Below are 16,022 nucleotides of genomic sequence, written 5' to 3'. Positions count from 1 at the left end.
TGGAGTGCACTCACCATGGGAAGTAGGAGGAGATAAATATATATATATATTTATATAATTATAGATATAATTTTATATATATATAATATCACCTTGTATATAATTATATATAACATCATTATATAAATATAATTGTAATATAATTATATATGTATTTATATAATGCCAGGGATATAGTTCCACATCACTACAATGACCTTAGACCCCTTTAATGTGCCTGCCTAAGAAAACTCAAGGATGACAAAATAATTTACTGTTTTTCTAGCCAATACCTGACAATAGTCTGCTGACTATATATGGAGAGAGACAGAGAGAAAGAGAGAAACAAAAACATATATAATCATGAAAGGTAAGAAAAAGAGAATTATAGAAAGAAAAGAAAAAAAAAAAGAGATACCTTGCAAGGTGGCAAATAAATCCCCAAGTCAAGACTGAAGTGTGTCAGAAAGAGCAAAACGCCAAGCAAAAGTGGTGCTAGATGAATTTAGTCTGTGATTCTGCTCCTTCCTCCAGTAATCTTCCACTTCCTAAAAAAAGTATAATAAGAAAGTTGAAGAATGCCCCAATATCAAGAGAATTATGATGTATAGAAAGGCATAAGAATTGACACTAATAGTAAGGACAGTATTAAAATTGTTGACTTTGTTGTTCATTGTTTGGTAGGCCAGTTATCATAGTCTGAGCATGGTAATTAATTGTGTGATTAAAGACAGATCAAGTGCTCAATCACTGAGTTGCAAACAAAGATTAAATTCCACCATAATGAAAATGCTGACAAATAAAAAGGTAGAAGATGGGAGAGGATGCAAACCAAGCTTAAACACAGAGGAGGTATTGGTGACGTGTGACTTGTTGAGTAAAGAAATTCATAGCAGTCGATACACACTGAGGATAAATAAGTACGAGTTCTGATAAATCAGATTTAAGTCATTAAGAATGATGGGGATGAAGATGAAGGAAGGAAACAGGGAGATTTTAAAATTTGTTCAGAGGTAAATGTAGAAATTAATGCTAGTAAGAAATACAAATCAAAAAATAAATTTAAGAAACTCAAATTATTACCATTAGAGAGTAAGAAAATTTAGTTAGAATGCCTGTGTGATTGAAGTAAAAGTGGTGATATGAACATATTAAAAAATAACATACAGTTTCCTGAATTATTACACCTCATAAAATATTTGCCACCTAATATTGCACTTGATTAATGTCAATGAAAAAATGAGTTTTTCTTCTAGTATAGGCTAGGATTCTTCTTTTTGTATGTCTCTTTTTACAGGGCTGGGAAAATAGTGGGCAGGATAAACAATCATCCTTATTGCTTATAAAGTAAATTAGAATCTTTTCAGGGAATTTAAGTTTTTATTTTGTCTTAAACATCAACTAAGTGTGTTTACATTTATACCCTTTCCACTCCATTTAAATATTTTAAGGTCAATTTTATTTATAGTACATTTCAATAAGAAATCTTTCATAAGGTGAGCATTTATTTTTCCTATTGATAATTTTAGTTGGTGAGCCAAATGGTCTTTCCATACATTTTGGGATTTTAGTATTGTGTACACATGTAATATATAGTATTTTCATGTAACGGGTAATTTATTATATAACATTTATTATGTGTATGTTATTTGGACTATATCAAATGGTTTTTAAAAGATGAGAGAGTAAATAAGCTTTATTTACATAAAATTCTTAACACCTTTTCATACTGAGTTCAATGTCAAAGCACACTGCTTATTTACTAGAAATTAAATGTTTCTATTCATCTCTTATGTTTCTTTGAATTTTGTATGCTTATTCCTTCTTTGCAAAACTTGATGATAAACGACCAAACTTTCTATGATCCCTACCATCTGGAATAGCCTTTTTCTGTTTTCTTACTTCATTAACTTTTATCTTTAAAAAAAAATCACTTTAGTCTTTTATTTACTTTCTTTCCTCTGTTTGTCTATCCTTCTGTCTTTCACATTACGCCATCAAAATTTGATATTTTATAACATTTTAATTTTCGAGTAGTCTCACCACTTCTCCACCTAAAAGATCAGAAAATATTCACATTGTCATCCTACAAGTTATACTAAAATTTAAAGACAGTGTAAGTGGTTCAAATGACTGAGCTTATTACAATGCATAAGGAACAAATAAACTGGAGCACAACTTCTTATAATAAAAACAGAATTATATTTATAAATCTAGATTGTAGTCTCTTACAGTTCAGAAACTCACTCACGTAATTCCTATTATTTCTAGTATTCTACTTGTAGAAAAATTGGGGTGATAATTTATCCAACAGAGCTTCAACACTGTTAAGCATAATTGGCTGTAGCTTTGTGTAGAGCAATGTAATAATAACAACAATGCTGACATATATTGAACCTTTATTTTGTGCTAGGCACTGTTCTACATACTTCACAAAGGTTAACTCACATAATAATCACAAATGTCTTATGAATTTGTTACCATTACTATCTCTGTATTTCAGACAAGAGAACAAAAATACAGAAAGTCTAGGCTGGGCACTGTGTCTCATGCCTGTAATCCCTGCACATTGGGAGGCCGAGGTGGGTGGATCACGAGGTCAGGAGATCTAGACCATCCTGGCTAACACGGTGAAACCCCGTCTCTACTAAAAATACAAAAAATTAGCCGGCCATGGTGGCGGGTGCCTGTAGTCCCAGCTACTCTGGAGGCTGAGGCAGGAGAATGGCGTGAACCCGGGAGGTGGAGCTTGCAGTGAGCCGAGATAGCGCCACTGCACTCCAGCCTGGGTGACAGAGCGAGACACCGTCTCAAAAAAATAAAATATTTAAAAAAATACAGAAAGTCTAAACGAATTTGTCCAGGATCATATAGCTAGTAAAGTGGTAGTGCGGGGATTCAAAGCTATTATCTGAAACCAGAGTTTGTGCTCTCATTCTTCTATATACCTCTCTGATATATTAGGTCTTGGGCATTTAAGAATTAAAGCCTAAATATGCAGACCCTGCATTCAATGGATTCAGAAATACATATTGATTTATTCCGCAAATGATTTTGGTTGCTTGCTCTGTACCTGGAACTTTGTTCAGTTTGAGGGGAACAACTAAGAAAAAGACAGTCACGTTCCCTGTCCTCGTTACAGTAGGGTGAGACAGACAAAAACAACACAAACACCACATAAAATTTTAGTACATTGTGAAGGATATTAAAAAAGGGACAGAGGAAATGAAGTAGGTGAAGAGGATGGACAAAGGAATGTCAGAGCCGGGGAAGAAAAAGGCAGAGAATATTACATGTGTCAGGAAAAGAAAAACTGAGTTTTTATAGATGGAAGCCCTGAAAAGAACACCCTGTGGCCAGGGCATAATAAAAAAGGAGGGACAGTAACCCGAGATAAGGTGGAAGAAGCAGGCAGGGAGTAAGCCACATTTTATTCTAAATGTGATGGGACATCATTGAAGGATTTTAAGCAGGGCAAAGATATGATACATGCTTTATTATTACCTAGAGTTGCTGGATGGAGAATGAATTGACAATAATGACATTTGGGAAGGCTGGTTAGGGACAGAAGCTTAGACAAGAGGTAACGGCAGTGATCAGAGTGGAAACGGAAAACAAAATGGAAACACTTAACATGTTTTTGGCATAAAATCAAAAGCATTTACTGATGATTATATGTAAAAAGCAAGAAAAAAAGAGAATATTGAAAGATGATTGCTTAGGCTTCCAGTTTGAGTAACTGGATAAATACTACTATAATTCACAGATCATTAGGATAACTAATTTATACAGATAATTAAAATTGGGATGAAACACTTTTTCTATTTACATATTTTATACTGAGATATTGAGATACCCAAAGATATATTAATTCATGGTTAGACATACGTATGGAATTTAGATTAGAAATATGGACTAGAAATGAAAGCATGTAAATGATATTTAATGCCATGGGGATAGAAGTTTCACATAAGATAGAGAGGGGAAAAGGAAGAGAGGAGTACCCTAAATGAAACCTTAAATAATACTTAATTTAGAGGTTGGGTTCTGGTTCATAGCTTTCAGCTGAAGATTTATCTCACTTTCTCACTAAGGAAAGGATGAATTCCAAGTCATTTTCTAATTATATTTCTCAAGGTGTGGCTGTACATATAGGGTCTCACAGCCTCTCCTTGGATGGCGAATTACAGCATACCTGAGGGTTTCAGGCACCTCGAAGTTCATGCTCTGCTCTAGCAGCTCCGGACATGCCAATGTTAGTTTAATCTTTGGAAAGTTGATGCTTATCTCCAGTGACTACAGAAAGACTGACACAATGATATCACATATATGTTCAGTCTATCATTGTTGAACATTTGGGTTGGTTCCAAGTCTTTGCTATTGTAAATAGTGCCGCAATAAACATATGTGTGCATGTGTCTTTATAGCAGCATGATTTATAGTCCTTTGGGTATATACCCAGTAATGAGATGGCTGGGTCAAATGGTATTTCTAGTTCTAGATCCCTGAGGAATTGCCCCACTGACTTCCACAATGGTTGAACTAGTTTAGAGTCCCACCAACAGTGTAAAAGTGTTCCTATTTCTCCACATCCTCTCCAGAACCTGTTGTTTCCCGACTTTTGAATGATTGCCATTCTAACTGGTGTGAGATGGTATCTCATTGTGGTTTTGATTTGCATTTCTCTGATGGCCAGTGATGATGACTATTTTTTCATGTGTCTTTTGGCAGTATAAATATCTTCTTTTGAGAAGTGTCTTTTCATATCCTTTGCCCACTTTTTGATGGGTTGTTTGTTTTTTTCTTGTAAATTTGTTGGAGTTCATTGTAGATTCTGGATATTAGCCCTTTGTCAGATGAGTAGGTTGCAAAAATTTTCTCCCATTTTGTAGGTTGCCTGTTCACTCTGATGGTAGTTTCTTTTGCTGTGCAGAAGCTCTTTAGTTTAATTAGATCCCATTTGTCAATTTTGGCTTTTGTTGCCATTGCTTTTGGTGTTTTCGACATGAAGTCCTTGCCCATGCCTATGCCCTGAATGGTATTGCCTAGATTTTCTTCTAGGGTTTTTATGGTTTTAGGTCTAATGTTTAAGTCTTTAATCCATCTTGAATTAATTTTGGCATAAGGTGTAAGGAAGGGATCCAGTTTCAGCTTTCTACATATGGCTAGCCAGTTTTCCCAGCACCATTTATTAAATAGGGAATCCTTTCCCCATTGCTTGTTTTTCTCAGGTTTGTCAAAGATCAGATAGTTGTAGATATGCGGAGTGATTTCTGAGGGCTCTGTTCTGTTCCATTGATCTATGTCTCTGTTTTGGTACCAGTACCATGCTGTTTTGGTTACTGTAGGCTTGTAGTATAGTTTGAAGTCAGGTAGCGTGATGCCTCCAGCTTTGTTCTTTTGGCTTAGGATTGACTTGGCGATGTGGGCTCTTTTTTGGTTCCATATGAACTTTAAAGTAGTTTTTTCCAATTCTGTAAAGAAAGTCATTGGTAGCTTGATGGGGATGGCATTGAATCTATAAATTACCTTGGGTAGTGTGGCCATTTTCACGATATTGATCTTTTCACGGCTTGTATTACTTTCCTTCCAGTAGTAGTGACATGAAATACAGGCAATTGTTGAGACATGTCTGAGTCTATATAATTTTCAGCTGAGTCTGAAGTCCTGGCTGAAACTTTGATGTTGAATATTTTTAAATCCGGAAAAAGAAATCCGCACTGGGTCAAACAAACAAACAAATCACTGTCACTTTAAAGCTTCAAGCTGTTTTAATCTGCTTCAATACTCTTTCAGGACAAATTGTTCTGTTGTTGTTGTTGTTGTGGGAAAACCAAATAAATAGGCCTATTTTGCTATGCAGTGTAAAGCAAAGACTCTCTTATGACATGGAAATATTTGAGATGCTCTGGTTCAGGAAATTAAAACTGCTTGGGGGATGACAATAAAAGCTTGTCTTTGTTAAAAATAGAGTTGCATCTCTGCAAACATGTTTGATTTGGGAAAATCATGTGTTTTACTAAGTGCAATAATAAGGACAAAAAAAGGGTAGGATAATATTGTTCCCTATAGAAGCCCTTTGAAAGGGTTGGATCTCTTCTTGTTAGAGGGGTGAGAACCTAAAGTTAACAGATCCACATTCATGAAAAGTAGCATTATTACAATGCTTTGGCTACAAGAAGATCTAAATTCAGGTGATCAAGAGTTGCACAGTTTTTTAGGTGTTCTCATTCACTGGAACCAGCAGGATTAGTAGCCACTTGGACTGGCATCCTCTTTCCATTATATATTCTCACTGGTTATTTTTGTATACATACAACTATTGATTTTAATTTACTTATTTATTGCCTGCCAGCTTACCCAACTCAACAGTTTTTTAGTAGATTCTCTATGTTTTTCCATGCATTCACTAACACAAAATAATGACAATTTTTATTTCTAGTTTAATTGCTTCTTGTTTTAATTTTCAGATTACGGTGTAGATTTTTAATTTGTTTAAGTTTTAGTAAATTAGACTGGTGGAAAAATTATTATTTTAGATAATAATTTTATTGTATTAATGTATTTACTGATGTGGGGAAAAACAAAAATGACTCTGAGCTTTTAAATCATATTAGTGGTAGTCTAATTCACAGTAAGCAATCCACATTAAAATCTATTGCATCCCATTCATCGACTGAATGGTTAGGAAAAGGAAAATAATCCAGTTAATCATTTGTGAAGCATTGTAATAAGGTAGTCTCAAGGGAAATTGCCAAGTATTTAAATTTTCTATAAAATTTCTATTGGATAACAATTAAACCATATCTACATATTCACATACCTTAAAATAATTTTCTATAATTGTGTCCTGTATGTATACATATACATATATATACGCACATCTATGTTTGTGTGTGTGTGTGTGTGTAAAGAGAGGGGGTCGAGTTTAGCATATATACGTGCTTCAGTTTTTATATTGTTGAATAATTCCAAGCGTGGATGTACCACATTTTATTCATCCACTTATCAGCTGATTGACATTTGGGCTGTTTCTTCTTTTGGTTATTACAAATAAAGCTGCTGTGAACATTTGTTGAACACTTGTGTATGTGTGGAGGTACGTTTTCATTTCTCTTGGGTATATATTTACCAGTAGAAATGCTAGGTCACCTGGTAACTCTATGTTTAACATTTTGTAAAACTGACAGACTGTTTTACAAAGAGGCTGCTCCATTTTACATTTCCACCATCAATATATATTGGTTCAAATCTTTCCACATCTTTGTGAAAACTTCTTATTGTTGTAGTCATCATAATGAATATCAAGTGTGATTATGATTTGCAGTACTTTGATGTCTAATAGTGTTGAGCATTTTTTATGTGTTCATCAGTCATTTGTGTATCTTCTTTGGAGAAATATTTATTCAAATTATTTGCCCATTATTTAATTGGATTAGTTGTTGTTTTATTGTTGAGTGTATAAAGCATTCATTATTGATTCAAGATACAAGTCCATTATCACATAAGTGATTTGCAAATATTGTCTCCCGTTCTGTCAGTTGGTTGTCTTTTGAAGCATAAAGGTTTTTCATTTTGATGAGATCTAACATCTGTTTTTCTTTTTTCATTTGTATTTTTTGTGTCATGTTTAAGAAGGCTTTGCTTAACCCAAAGTTATGAAGATTTCCTCATATTTTTTATCCTAAGAGTTTCATCATCTACCATCTACGTTTAGGTTTAAAGTATATTTTTAGTTATATGTGTGGGTGTATGAGTGTGTGTGTGGTATGAAGAAGGAATCAAATATCATTCTTTTACATGTGGCTATACAATTGTTGGGAGCACTACATATTTGAGATAACTTTTTTTTCTCATTGGACTTTTCTGGTACATGTAGCTATGTCTATTCTTATAATAAAATCAGACTCTCTTGGTTACTATAAACTTTATACTGAGGTTGAAATCAGGAAGTGTGAGCCCACTAACTTTGTTTTTTTCATTTAAGATTCTTTTGGCTGTTCTGGGTCCCTTGTATTTCCATATGCATTTTAAGGTCAGCTTGTCAATTTCTGGGAAGAAGCCAGCTGGGATTTCTATACATTAAATCTGTAGATCTATTTGGATAGTATTGTCATCTTCATAATATTAGGCCTTCCATTCCATGAACATTGTTATCTTTCCATTTGTTAAAATCCTTAGTTTCTTTCAATGACGTGCTGTAGTTTGGGTGTATATGTTTTAACATCTAAAATTATTTTGCTAAACTTATTTCTAAGTATTCTATATTTTAAAATTATGTTATAAATTAAATTGTCTTTTTAATTTCATTTTCAGATTGTTCATTGCTCTTATATAGAATACAAATGATTTTTTGTATGTTGCTTTTGTAACCTGCAACCTGACTATACATTTCTATTAAATTATTTAAGATTTTGTATACACCAGTACTTGCCATCGGCAAATAGTGATAGTGTTACTTCTTTCTTTCCAATCTGGATGCCATTTATTTCCTTCTCTCTCTCTCTCTCTCTTTACCCCACCCCCAATTACCCTTGCTAGAATCTCCAGTTTTATTCAACATTAGTTGAATAAAGGGAAAAGTGGACATGTTTGCTTTGGTCCTGGTCTTTGAGGGAAAACATTCATTTTCTCACCACTGAATATAATACGAGCCTTGGGTTTTTGTATTCCTTTCATCAAGTTGAGGAAGTTCTATTGCTAGTTTGTTGAATATTTTTATAATGAAAGTTTATTGAATTTTGTCAAATAAGCCTGTCATTCAACCATGTCAAATTATTGTCTTATTGCAATGAGAGAGATTGTATACTATAAAAACTATGGCGAATCTCACAAAAAAGGAAGAAAGAAAAAAGGGAGGGAGGGAGGGAGGAAAGAAAGGGAGGCAAGCAGGCAGAAAGGAAGGAGAGAGAGAAAGAAGAGAGAGAAAGAAAGAGAAAGAAAAAGAAAAGCAAGCAAGAAAGAAAAAGACAAAGAAAAAAAGAAAAGGAAAGGAAAGAAAAGAAAAAGGAAAAGAAGGAAAATAAAAGAAACAGAATTTTTAGAAGATTTTTACAGAGGGTAGAATTTAGACACGATTTTAGTAAGTAGTGTTTTGTTAGACTTAAAGTAGAGTACAGTTATGTGTACTATTTGTAAAGAGTTCAACATCAGATCTGGATAGTGAATTGGACCTCTGTCCTCGGAAACTTCACAGTTAATATAGATGTGGAATATTTTGTGCAGAAACTTTTTATTTTAGGCTCTTTACCTGGGCTGCAAATTGAGAGTGTTTCTGTGTGTCAAAATAACTTAGATCCTCCAAACAAGATTTGGATGCTTTATACTAGTGATATAATTTCAAACAACAAACTGATATTCTGTGGCTTTGGAGAACAAGCCAGTAAGTAAGAAGGTAGTACACAATCAAGGAGGACTTCATTATGATGCTTTATAGTTGTAGCATGTCCTTGAGATAAATGTTATTTTCTGCTAAATTTTTGTATTTGTCTGTTCTCACTCTGCTAATAAAGACATACCCGAGACTGGGTAATTTATAAAGAAAAGGAAGTTCAATGGACTCACAATTCCACATGACTTGGGAGGCTTCACAATCATGGTGGAAAGTGAAAGCACAGCAAAGGCACATCTTACATGGTGACAGGCAAGAGAGTGTGTGCAGTGGAACTGCTCTTTATAAAATCATTAGATTTCGTGAGACTTTTTCACTATCACGGGAACAGCATGGAAAAACCTGCCACTATGATTCAATTACCCCAGACTGGGTCCCTCCTATAACACATGGAGATTATGGGAGCTACAATTCAAGATGAGATTTGGGTGAGGACCCATCCAAACCACTTTGCAACTGGATTTATCTGTGACTGATTTCCTAGCCGGATGAATAACAATGTTTAATGGACGTGACTCCCTATGAATAATATCCTTCACTGCCTTTCCCATTTGGTAAGCTCTTATCCTGTCTTTAAGACAATGTGCAGACAAGAAGGGGCTATTGCTGTTCTTCAGTGGTGATGAGATGAAAGTATGTTCTCTATGAACTGAAGTCCTTTGGGTAGCTGCAAAAGTAGTGGTTTATTTCTCCGCCAAGCTATTAGAATCAATTTCCCTATCATGGCTATGGAAACTAGAATCCAGGAAATAGGGTACAACCACGGTTCTGAGTTACTTGCCTGGCTTGCATTTTTTGATGTGCTGACCTCCCCTTCTTTCTTCTGCAAAAACATGTCAGGACCTGACTTATGCTTAGCCAAACTCAATTCCCTGTTCAAAAGTGGGTAAGAGGGAAGAAAACTCTTATTTTTTTTTTTCTTGGCAAGTGCATGAGGTAAGGAGACGGGATTTTTACTGGTTTTGCATTACATTTCATATATATATATATATATTGCTGGGGTGAAAAGTATGGAGCTGCTGAAATAGCACTGTTATAGTTATTTTCTTAATTGTGCCTATTCTACATCCTTGAGTTCTGAGAATTTAGCCCTGTATTGATTTACTCTGCTCAATATTTCAGGTCTGGTTGGGTAGATAGGCATTTTATTTTATTTTCAAACTATATAATTGCCTTCCAGGATCAGTCATTCAAAGTCCTATTCTGGCTGTTCAACTGTTTTAGGAATCTCAATGTTCAAACACAGATGTGTGTGCACACACACACATACACATGCCACATGCCCTCTCACTGTTGATAAATAATCACAAAATTGAGAAATATGTCTTATCTCAACTAAAATATTTCAATAATTTTAATTGGCTTTTCGTGAATTAAAATATATTTTTATAAGGATCTAAACATCATTTTTAGAAAGAAGTACATGACTAAAATACTTTAAAATGTAGCAACAGATCATTATTAGCTGTAATTTCTGGTTATCATCTATTACAAAAATAAAGTAAAACAGATTACATGTGGATATTGAGATGTATTATGTTCTCTAGTAACACTGGAATTATGTTAACCATAGAAAAGAAACATCTGCCACATCTCAATGGTGATACCAAGTGTTTTCTTCCTGAATTGGCAAGAGAAAGTTACCAAGAGTTAGATATGTCATGGTTACTGGAAGAGAAGATATAGAATCAGGATGGATTATTCTCATTCGCTTAAATTTTTTCAGAGCTATGCCATTTCTCATTCTATTTGTGAATGATGAAAGGCGTGTAATGCTACAGATACTACTAATAGAGTTAATTGCATTTCTGAAATGATTTGGAAGTTTAAAAAATACACTGGCAAAGGTGATTTATTAGTTAATGATTTAAACATCCTTAACCATGATCAACTTTTCTTCCACTTACTCCAAATAGGAGCACGATGTGCATCACATAAAATTAGCTTAACTGATTTTACAATGACTGTGTTTTATAATTTTTCTTCCATCATCTCTAGGCTACATTTTCATACCAATCACCCCCATTGATACCTTGTAGACTGCTTTGTTGACTGTGTGAGAGGAGACTATTTATGGTATATTACTAGATATACAATTCTCCTAGAGTCAAACAAGTTGAGACTAATGAATCATTCCTTTGGTTTCAGGTTGGTATAGTTTGAGGTTAAGTAGTAACCATTATAAACCCATATCCAAATAGTGGTGCTACTAAGAACATAGGCTTTTGGAATCAGATGACTAGCGGGGGGCGGGCAGTAAAAATTTTGTGTTAATATTATCAGCCCTGTGACTATAAGTTTCAGCTTTCTTCTTGGGAAATGGAAAATTATGACACAAACTTCACAGAATAGATTTATACATAAAATAAAACGATGTATGAAGAGCAGTTTGCATCATTTCTAGCACGTGGCAACTAAAATGATAGCCATTAATTGCATTATTATTGGATATTTCATGTTGTATGTAAAAAAAGAAACAAATAAAAAATATGAAAAAAACATTGTTCAAAAGCTTTAATTATTGTTTTGCCCTCCCACAAAATCCTATTGATCCCCCCAAACTAAATATTAACTCATCTTAAACCTTGAAACAGCTCTTTTCAGATACCTATTTTTATAGAAGCTGGATAGTTCCTTTTAGAGATTCTTTGAGAGAAAAGCAGAGGAAATGCTCTGTCTGTAATAATGCTAATTTCTTGGTATGACTGAAAAAAGTGTATATATTCTTTGTTAAATTAAACATGCTCAGAATAATAATTCTGAGGAAAACAAATAACGTGTAGGAAAAGTGTAATAATTTGATTATACTTAAAGATGCGCTCAAAGCATGTCTATGAAAAAATAAAACATCTACTTTATGTTACCCTAGAGATTGGGAACACAATTTTAAGAAATAATTACTTTTGTTTTTCACCTTGTCACTTCTATGTATTAGGATCTGTGTACCATCATTTATCTTTGTCTGACATTTAAAGCATGCTTTAGCTGGCAATTAATTTCTTTTTCTCTTGCTTTGCTTTTTTATCTCATTAGTTGAATAGAAGCAAATAAATTGCCACATTAACCTTTTATGACATTATCTACTATTGTTTGATAGTTGCAAGTAAGGAGTTAGATTTTGGATTTTTCATACTGTTGCAGTTTTCGATGTGTTTGCTTTTCCTGGACATCTCCAGATCTATGGTATCAAGAGAAAATTCATGATGATTGTACCTAAGTGGTATTGCTGACATAAAATTTTCAAAAACATCTCTAAGGTGTTGCACGTTGGATATTTTTGAAAATTGATTAAGATACAAGAAAGAGAGCCACCATTTTCTGAAATGAAAGGCAATTATTTAATTTTGTTTTGTTTCTGAGAAGATTAAGTCTATAATGACTTTTTTTTGCAAAAATTGTTCCCGTTATATATGTATAATAAGCTGTCAATTGTAGGTATCACAATGACTGCATTTTTATTTTTGAGATTTTGTGGAGAAATGGTTGATGAAATAACAGGTATACATGTATATCTTAAATGCTTTTTCTGTCCAGAAGTCATTTTTTTGTAAATAAAAGTATATATTTTTTCTTTTTCTTCCCCCACTAGATGTGGGTTCTGTGGAAGGACTTGCCTATCACAGAGCCTGGGATACACTGTACTGGACAAGCTCTACCACCTCATCCATCACCAGACACACTGTGGACCAGACTCGGCCTGGAGCATTTGACAGGGAAGCTGTCATCACCATGTCAGAAGATGACCACCCACATGTGCTAGCCTTGGATGAATGTCAAAAGTAAGAAACAGTGTAGTTTTATTTCTTCATTATAGTTATAAGTCAAAAGAATATCAGAGTTCTGTTAATTTTAAGAAGAATTAGCTTTAAAAATAAAGTTTTTATCTGAAGTTTTATTTTCACAATTCATAAAACTTTCTTTTTATATAAGAGCATTATAAACGTGAAAAATCTAAGCCCTTTAAATGCCAGGCTTCATCTCCCTGAGAGATCCAGTAAAAACAAATTTAAATAATTAAAGGCAAAATAGAGACAATACTATGCTGGAAAAGGCCTTCGAAGAAGACTTTAATGCATAGCTGATTGGAACCATAAATTAAAAAAAAATAACATACGCAGAAGACTAAGAGTTTTTTTTTTTTCATTTTAATCAAGTAATTATAGCATCTGGAGATCTCCCAAATTGAAATACAAAAGAAAGCAAACTGCAGCCATACAAAAATCTTCATGTGCAGCTATTTTTTCAGCACTAGGTGCTTGATAATAGTCTAGGTAGTCTACAGCTGTTTGATGATATATTGTACAGACAGTTAAAATAATGCTTGTAAAAAATTCATGACAAAAGAAAATGCTCTGGATATAAAATATAAGCAGTGAATAAAAACAAAAAAAAAAACGTGTTTTGGGGGATGTCTTAAAGAAAGCAGTTATGTTAAAAAAAAACAACTGAAGAACAAAGCACAGGTAAGGGACAAAAAATATCTATCTATGGACTTTCACTCTCATACACAATATGGTAAAGTTGTTTGTTAATTATAAGAAAATCCTTTTTATTTTTAAATGAAACGAATAAACAAAAATCAGAACAATCTGGACTTCCCTGAGCAAAACTAGAAGGGCTAGAAGAGTTTGTTTTAGATGTGATTAAAAAAAAAAAAAGACTGAAGAATAAAAAGCAATGACAGATAATCACTGACCCCGACCGCTTGTCAGAAGAAAGGACTCAATAACAGAAATTGGTCAGTGTGAAAATAGTTGCAAATCTGAACCCTTTTATAGAGCTAAAAGTGAGGTCAGATTTAATTCACTTAATTGAACATCATCTTATACGTGAAAATTCTTAAGGTTGAGCAATATAATGACTCATGGAGTTGGGAGACTGCTCCCACCACTGTCCTATCAGGATATGGTTTGCTGGCTCAGCTGCATTTACCCCAACACATCACCAAAAGAATCTCAGGACAATAATAAATGTCCCACGGTAGGAATAAAAGAGTTGGGCAAAGAAATTTGTAAGTCAGTTTTGAAATAAAAATAAAGCGGTCACTCATGATATTATATATGATGAGTTTTAATTAGTAAATGCTTTATCCTGTAATTATTTATTACATAGGCTAACATTTACACTTTTCACCTTGCATATGGTGAACTGTAAATTAAAATTAAGCACATAAAATATTTCAATTTGATAATTATTTGTAATTAAAGTATAAAAAAGGCAATTTATCATCATATATGTAAATGACACCTTCAAACCACCATTGTATGTTAATAGATTTACAGATATTTTAAAATAAAATCCTAAATCGCAAATCAAAGTTAAGCTCTCTAAGTTTAAAATTTGGCTCAGTTACTAATTATTTGTGAAAACTTTAATTACTTAAGCTCTCTGGGCCGTTCTGTTTTCTTACCTGTGAAATGAAGGGGGGGCAATGAAGGAAACACTGACACCTCTAAAATTCTCTTATTATAAAGCCTACAATCTAGGAAAATATTGTAAATAAATTGTGAGTTTAATACTTTACATTCTGTGCATAACTTTTAAAATGTTTAATTCACTATTTTTTATTTTAAATGTCACAATTTATAAGTAAAATTACCAACAATGAAAATTGAATACAAACATTTTTGTTGTGAATTTGAAAATTATTTGGTAATAAGTGTTATAAAATACTCAAAATCACATATTGAATAACTTTGTTGGCTGTAATGCTAAACTGCCTTTAAATGGTTATACATGGGAATCCATAGAGAACAGATACTATGCTGAAGGATTTAAGAGTCGCTCCTAGAGTTTTAGAAATGATATTGTAATTTATAGAAAAATCACACTAAGAGAGAAAAAAAGAAATGTAAAAAACAGGAGTTTAGTAATTTCCTTTCTCCAAAACATATACAAAAGAGAATACAGAATTTAAAAAGGAAAATTGGAAGGGGAAGAAGATTTTTATTTTCATCAATTGAAGCAGATAAGTACACTTAGGATAAGAATGATTGTACTGGATCAGCTGAAATGTGGTAATAAGTTAGGGTATATTTGCAGTTCGTGGAAAACAAACTTAAGATCACTGTTTTGTTCTTGATTAAAATAAATCCTCATTATGCATCTAACAATTTAACTAAATTATCATTTGAAGGAATACACAGGATAATTATTTTTTAGAAGTAGGTTCTAGGTTTCATTTAAGAACCTGGGGAAAATTAGCATGCAAATATAATATGCATATCTTCTTTTATTACCTAGACTTTGTTAAAGATAGAATATGAGGTAAATAATTCTGCTTCTTTTAAAATAGCTTGGTATTGCCATGTTTTTATTAGTATTTTTACTCTTGATGAGAAGTTTAATTTATAGATACAATTTTCATTTTAATTAGTTTAATGTTTTGGACCAACTGGAATGAACAACATCCAAGTATCATGAGATCTACTCTGACTGGGAAAAATGCTCAAGTGGTGGTCAGTACAGACATACTCACTCCAAATGGACTCACTATCGACTACCGTGCAGAGAAGTTGTATTTCTCAGATGGCAGTCTAGGAAAAATTGAAAGGTGTGAATACGATGGATCCCAGAGACATGTAAGTTAATCAGGAATTTCTTGGTTATAGAGTTATACAATGATATATTTAAAACATGTGATTTATACTCT

General features: G+C 33.3%; 1 protein-coding gene across 1 annotated transcript in view; it reads left to right on the top strand.

The window, feature by feature from the left end:
* Positions 1-16,022, top strand: part of LRP1B (LDL receptor related protein 1B) — a 1,899,171-nt gene that overhangs the window by 1,511,484 nt on the left and 371,665 nt on the right. Inside the window, exons 42-43 of the mRNA XM_024243817.3 lie at positions 12,960-13,149; positions 15,747-15,951. Coding sequence (XP_024099585.3) covers positions 12,960-13,149; positions 15,747-15,951 — 395 coding nt within the window. The remainder of the gene's footprint in view (positions 1-12,959; positions 13,150-15,746; positions 15,952-16,022) is intronic.

The sequence above is a fragment of the Pongo abelii genome, chromosome 11 (genome assembly GCF_028885655.2).
Source record: "Pongo abelii isolate AG06213 chromosome 11, NHGRI_mPonAbe1-v2.0_pri, whole genome shotgun sequence".
NCBI lineage: Eukaryota > Metazoa > Chordata > Mammalia > Primates > Hominidae > Pongo > Pongo abelii.
Note: the sequence above shows the minus strand (reverse complement) of the source record. Positions and strands in the feature narration are given on the sequence as shown.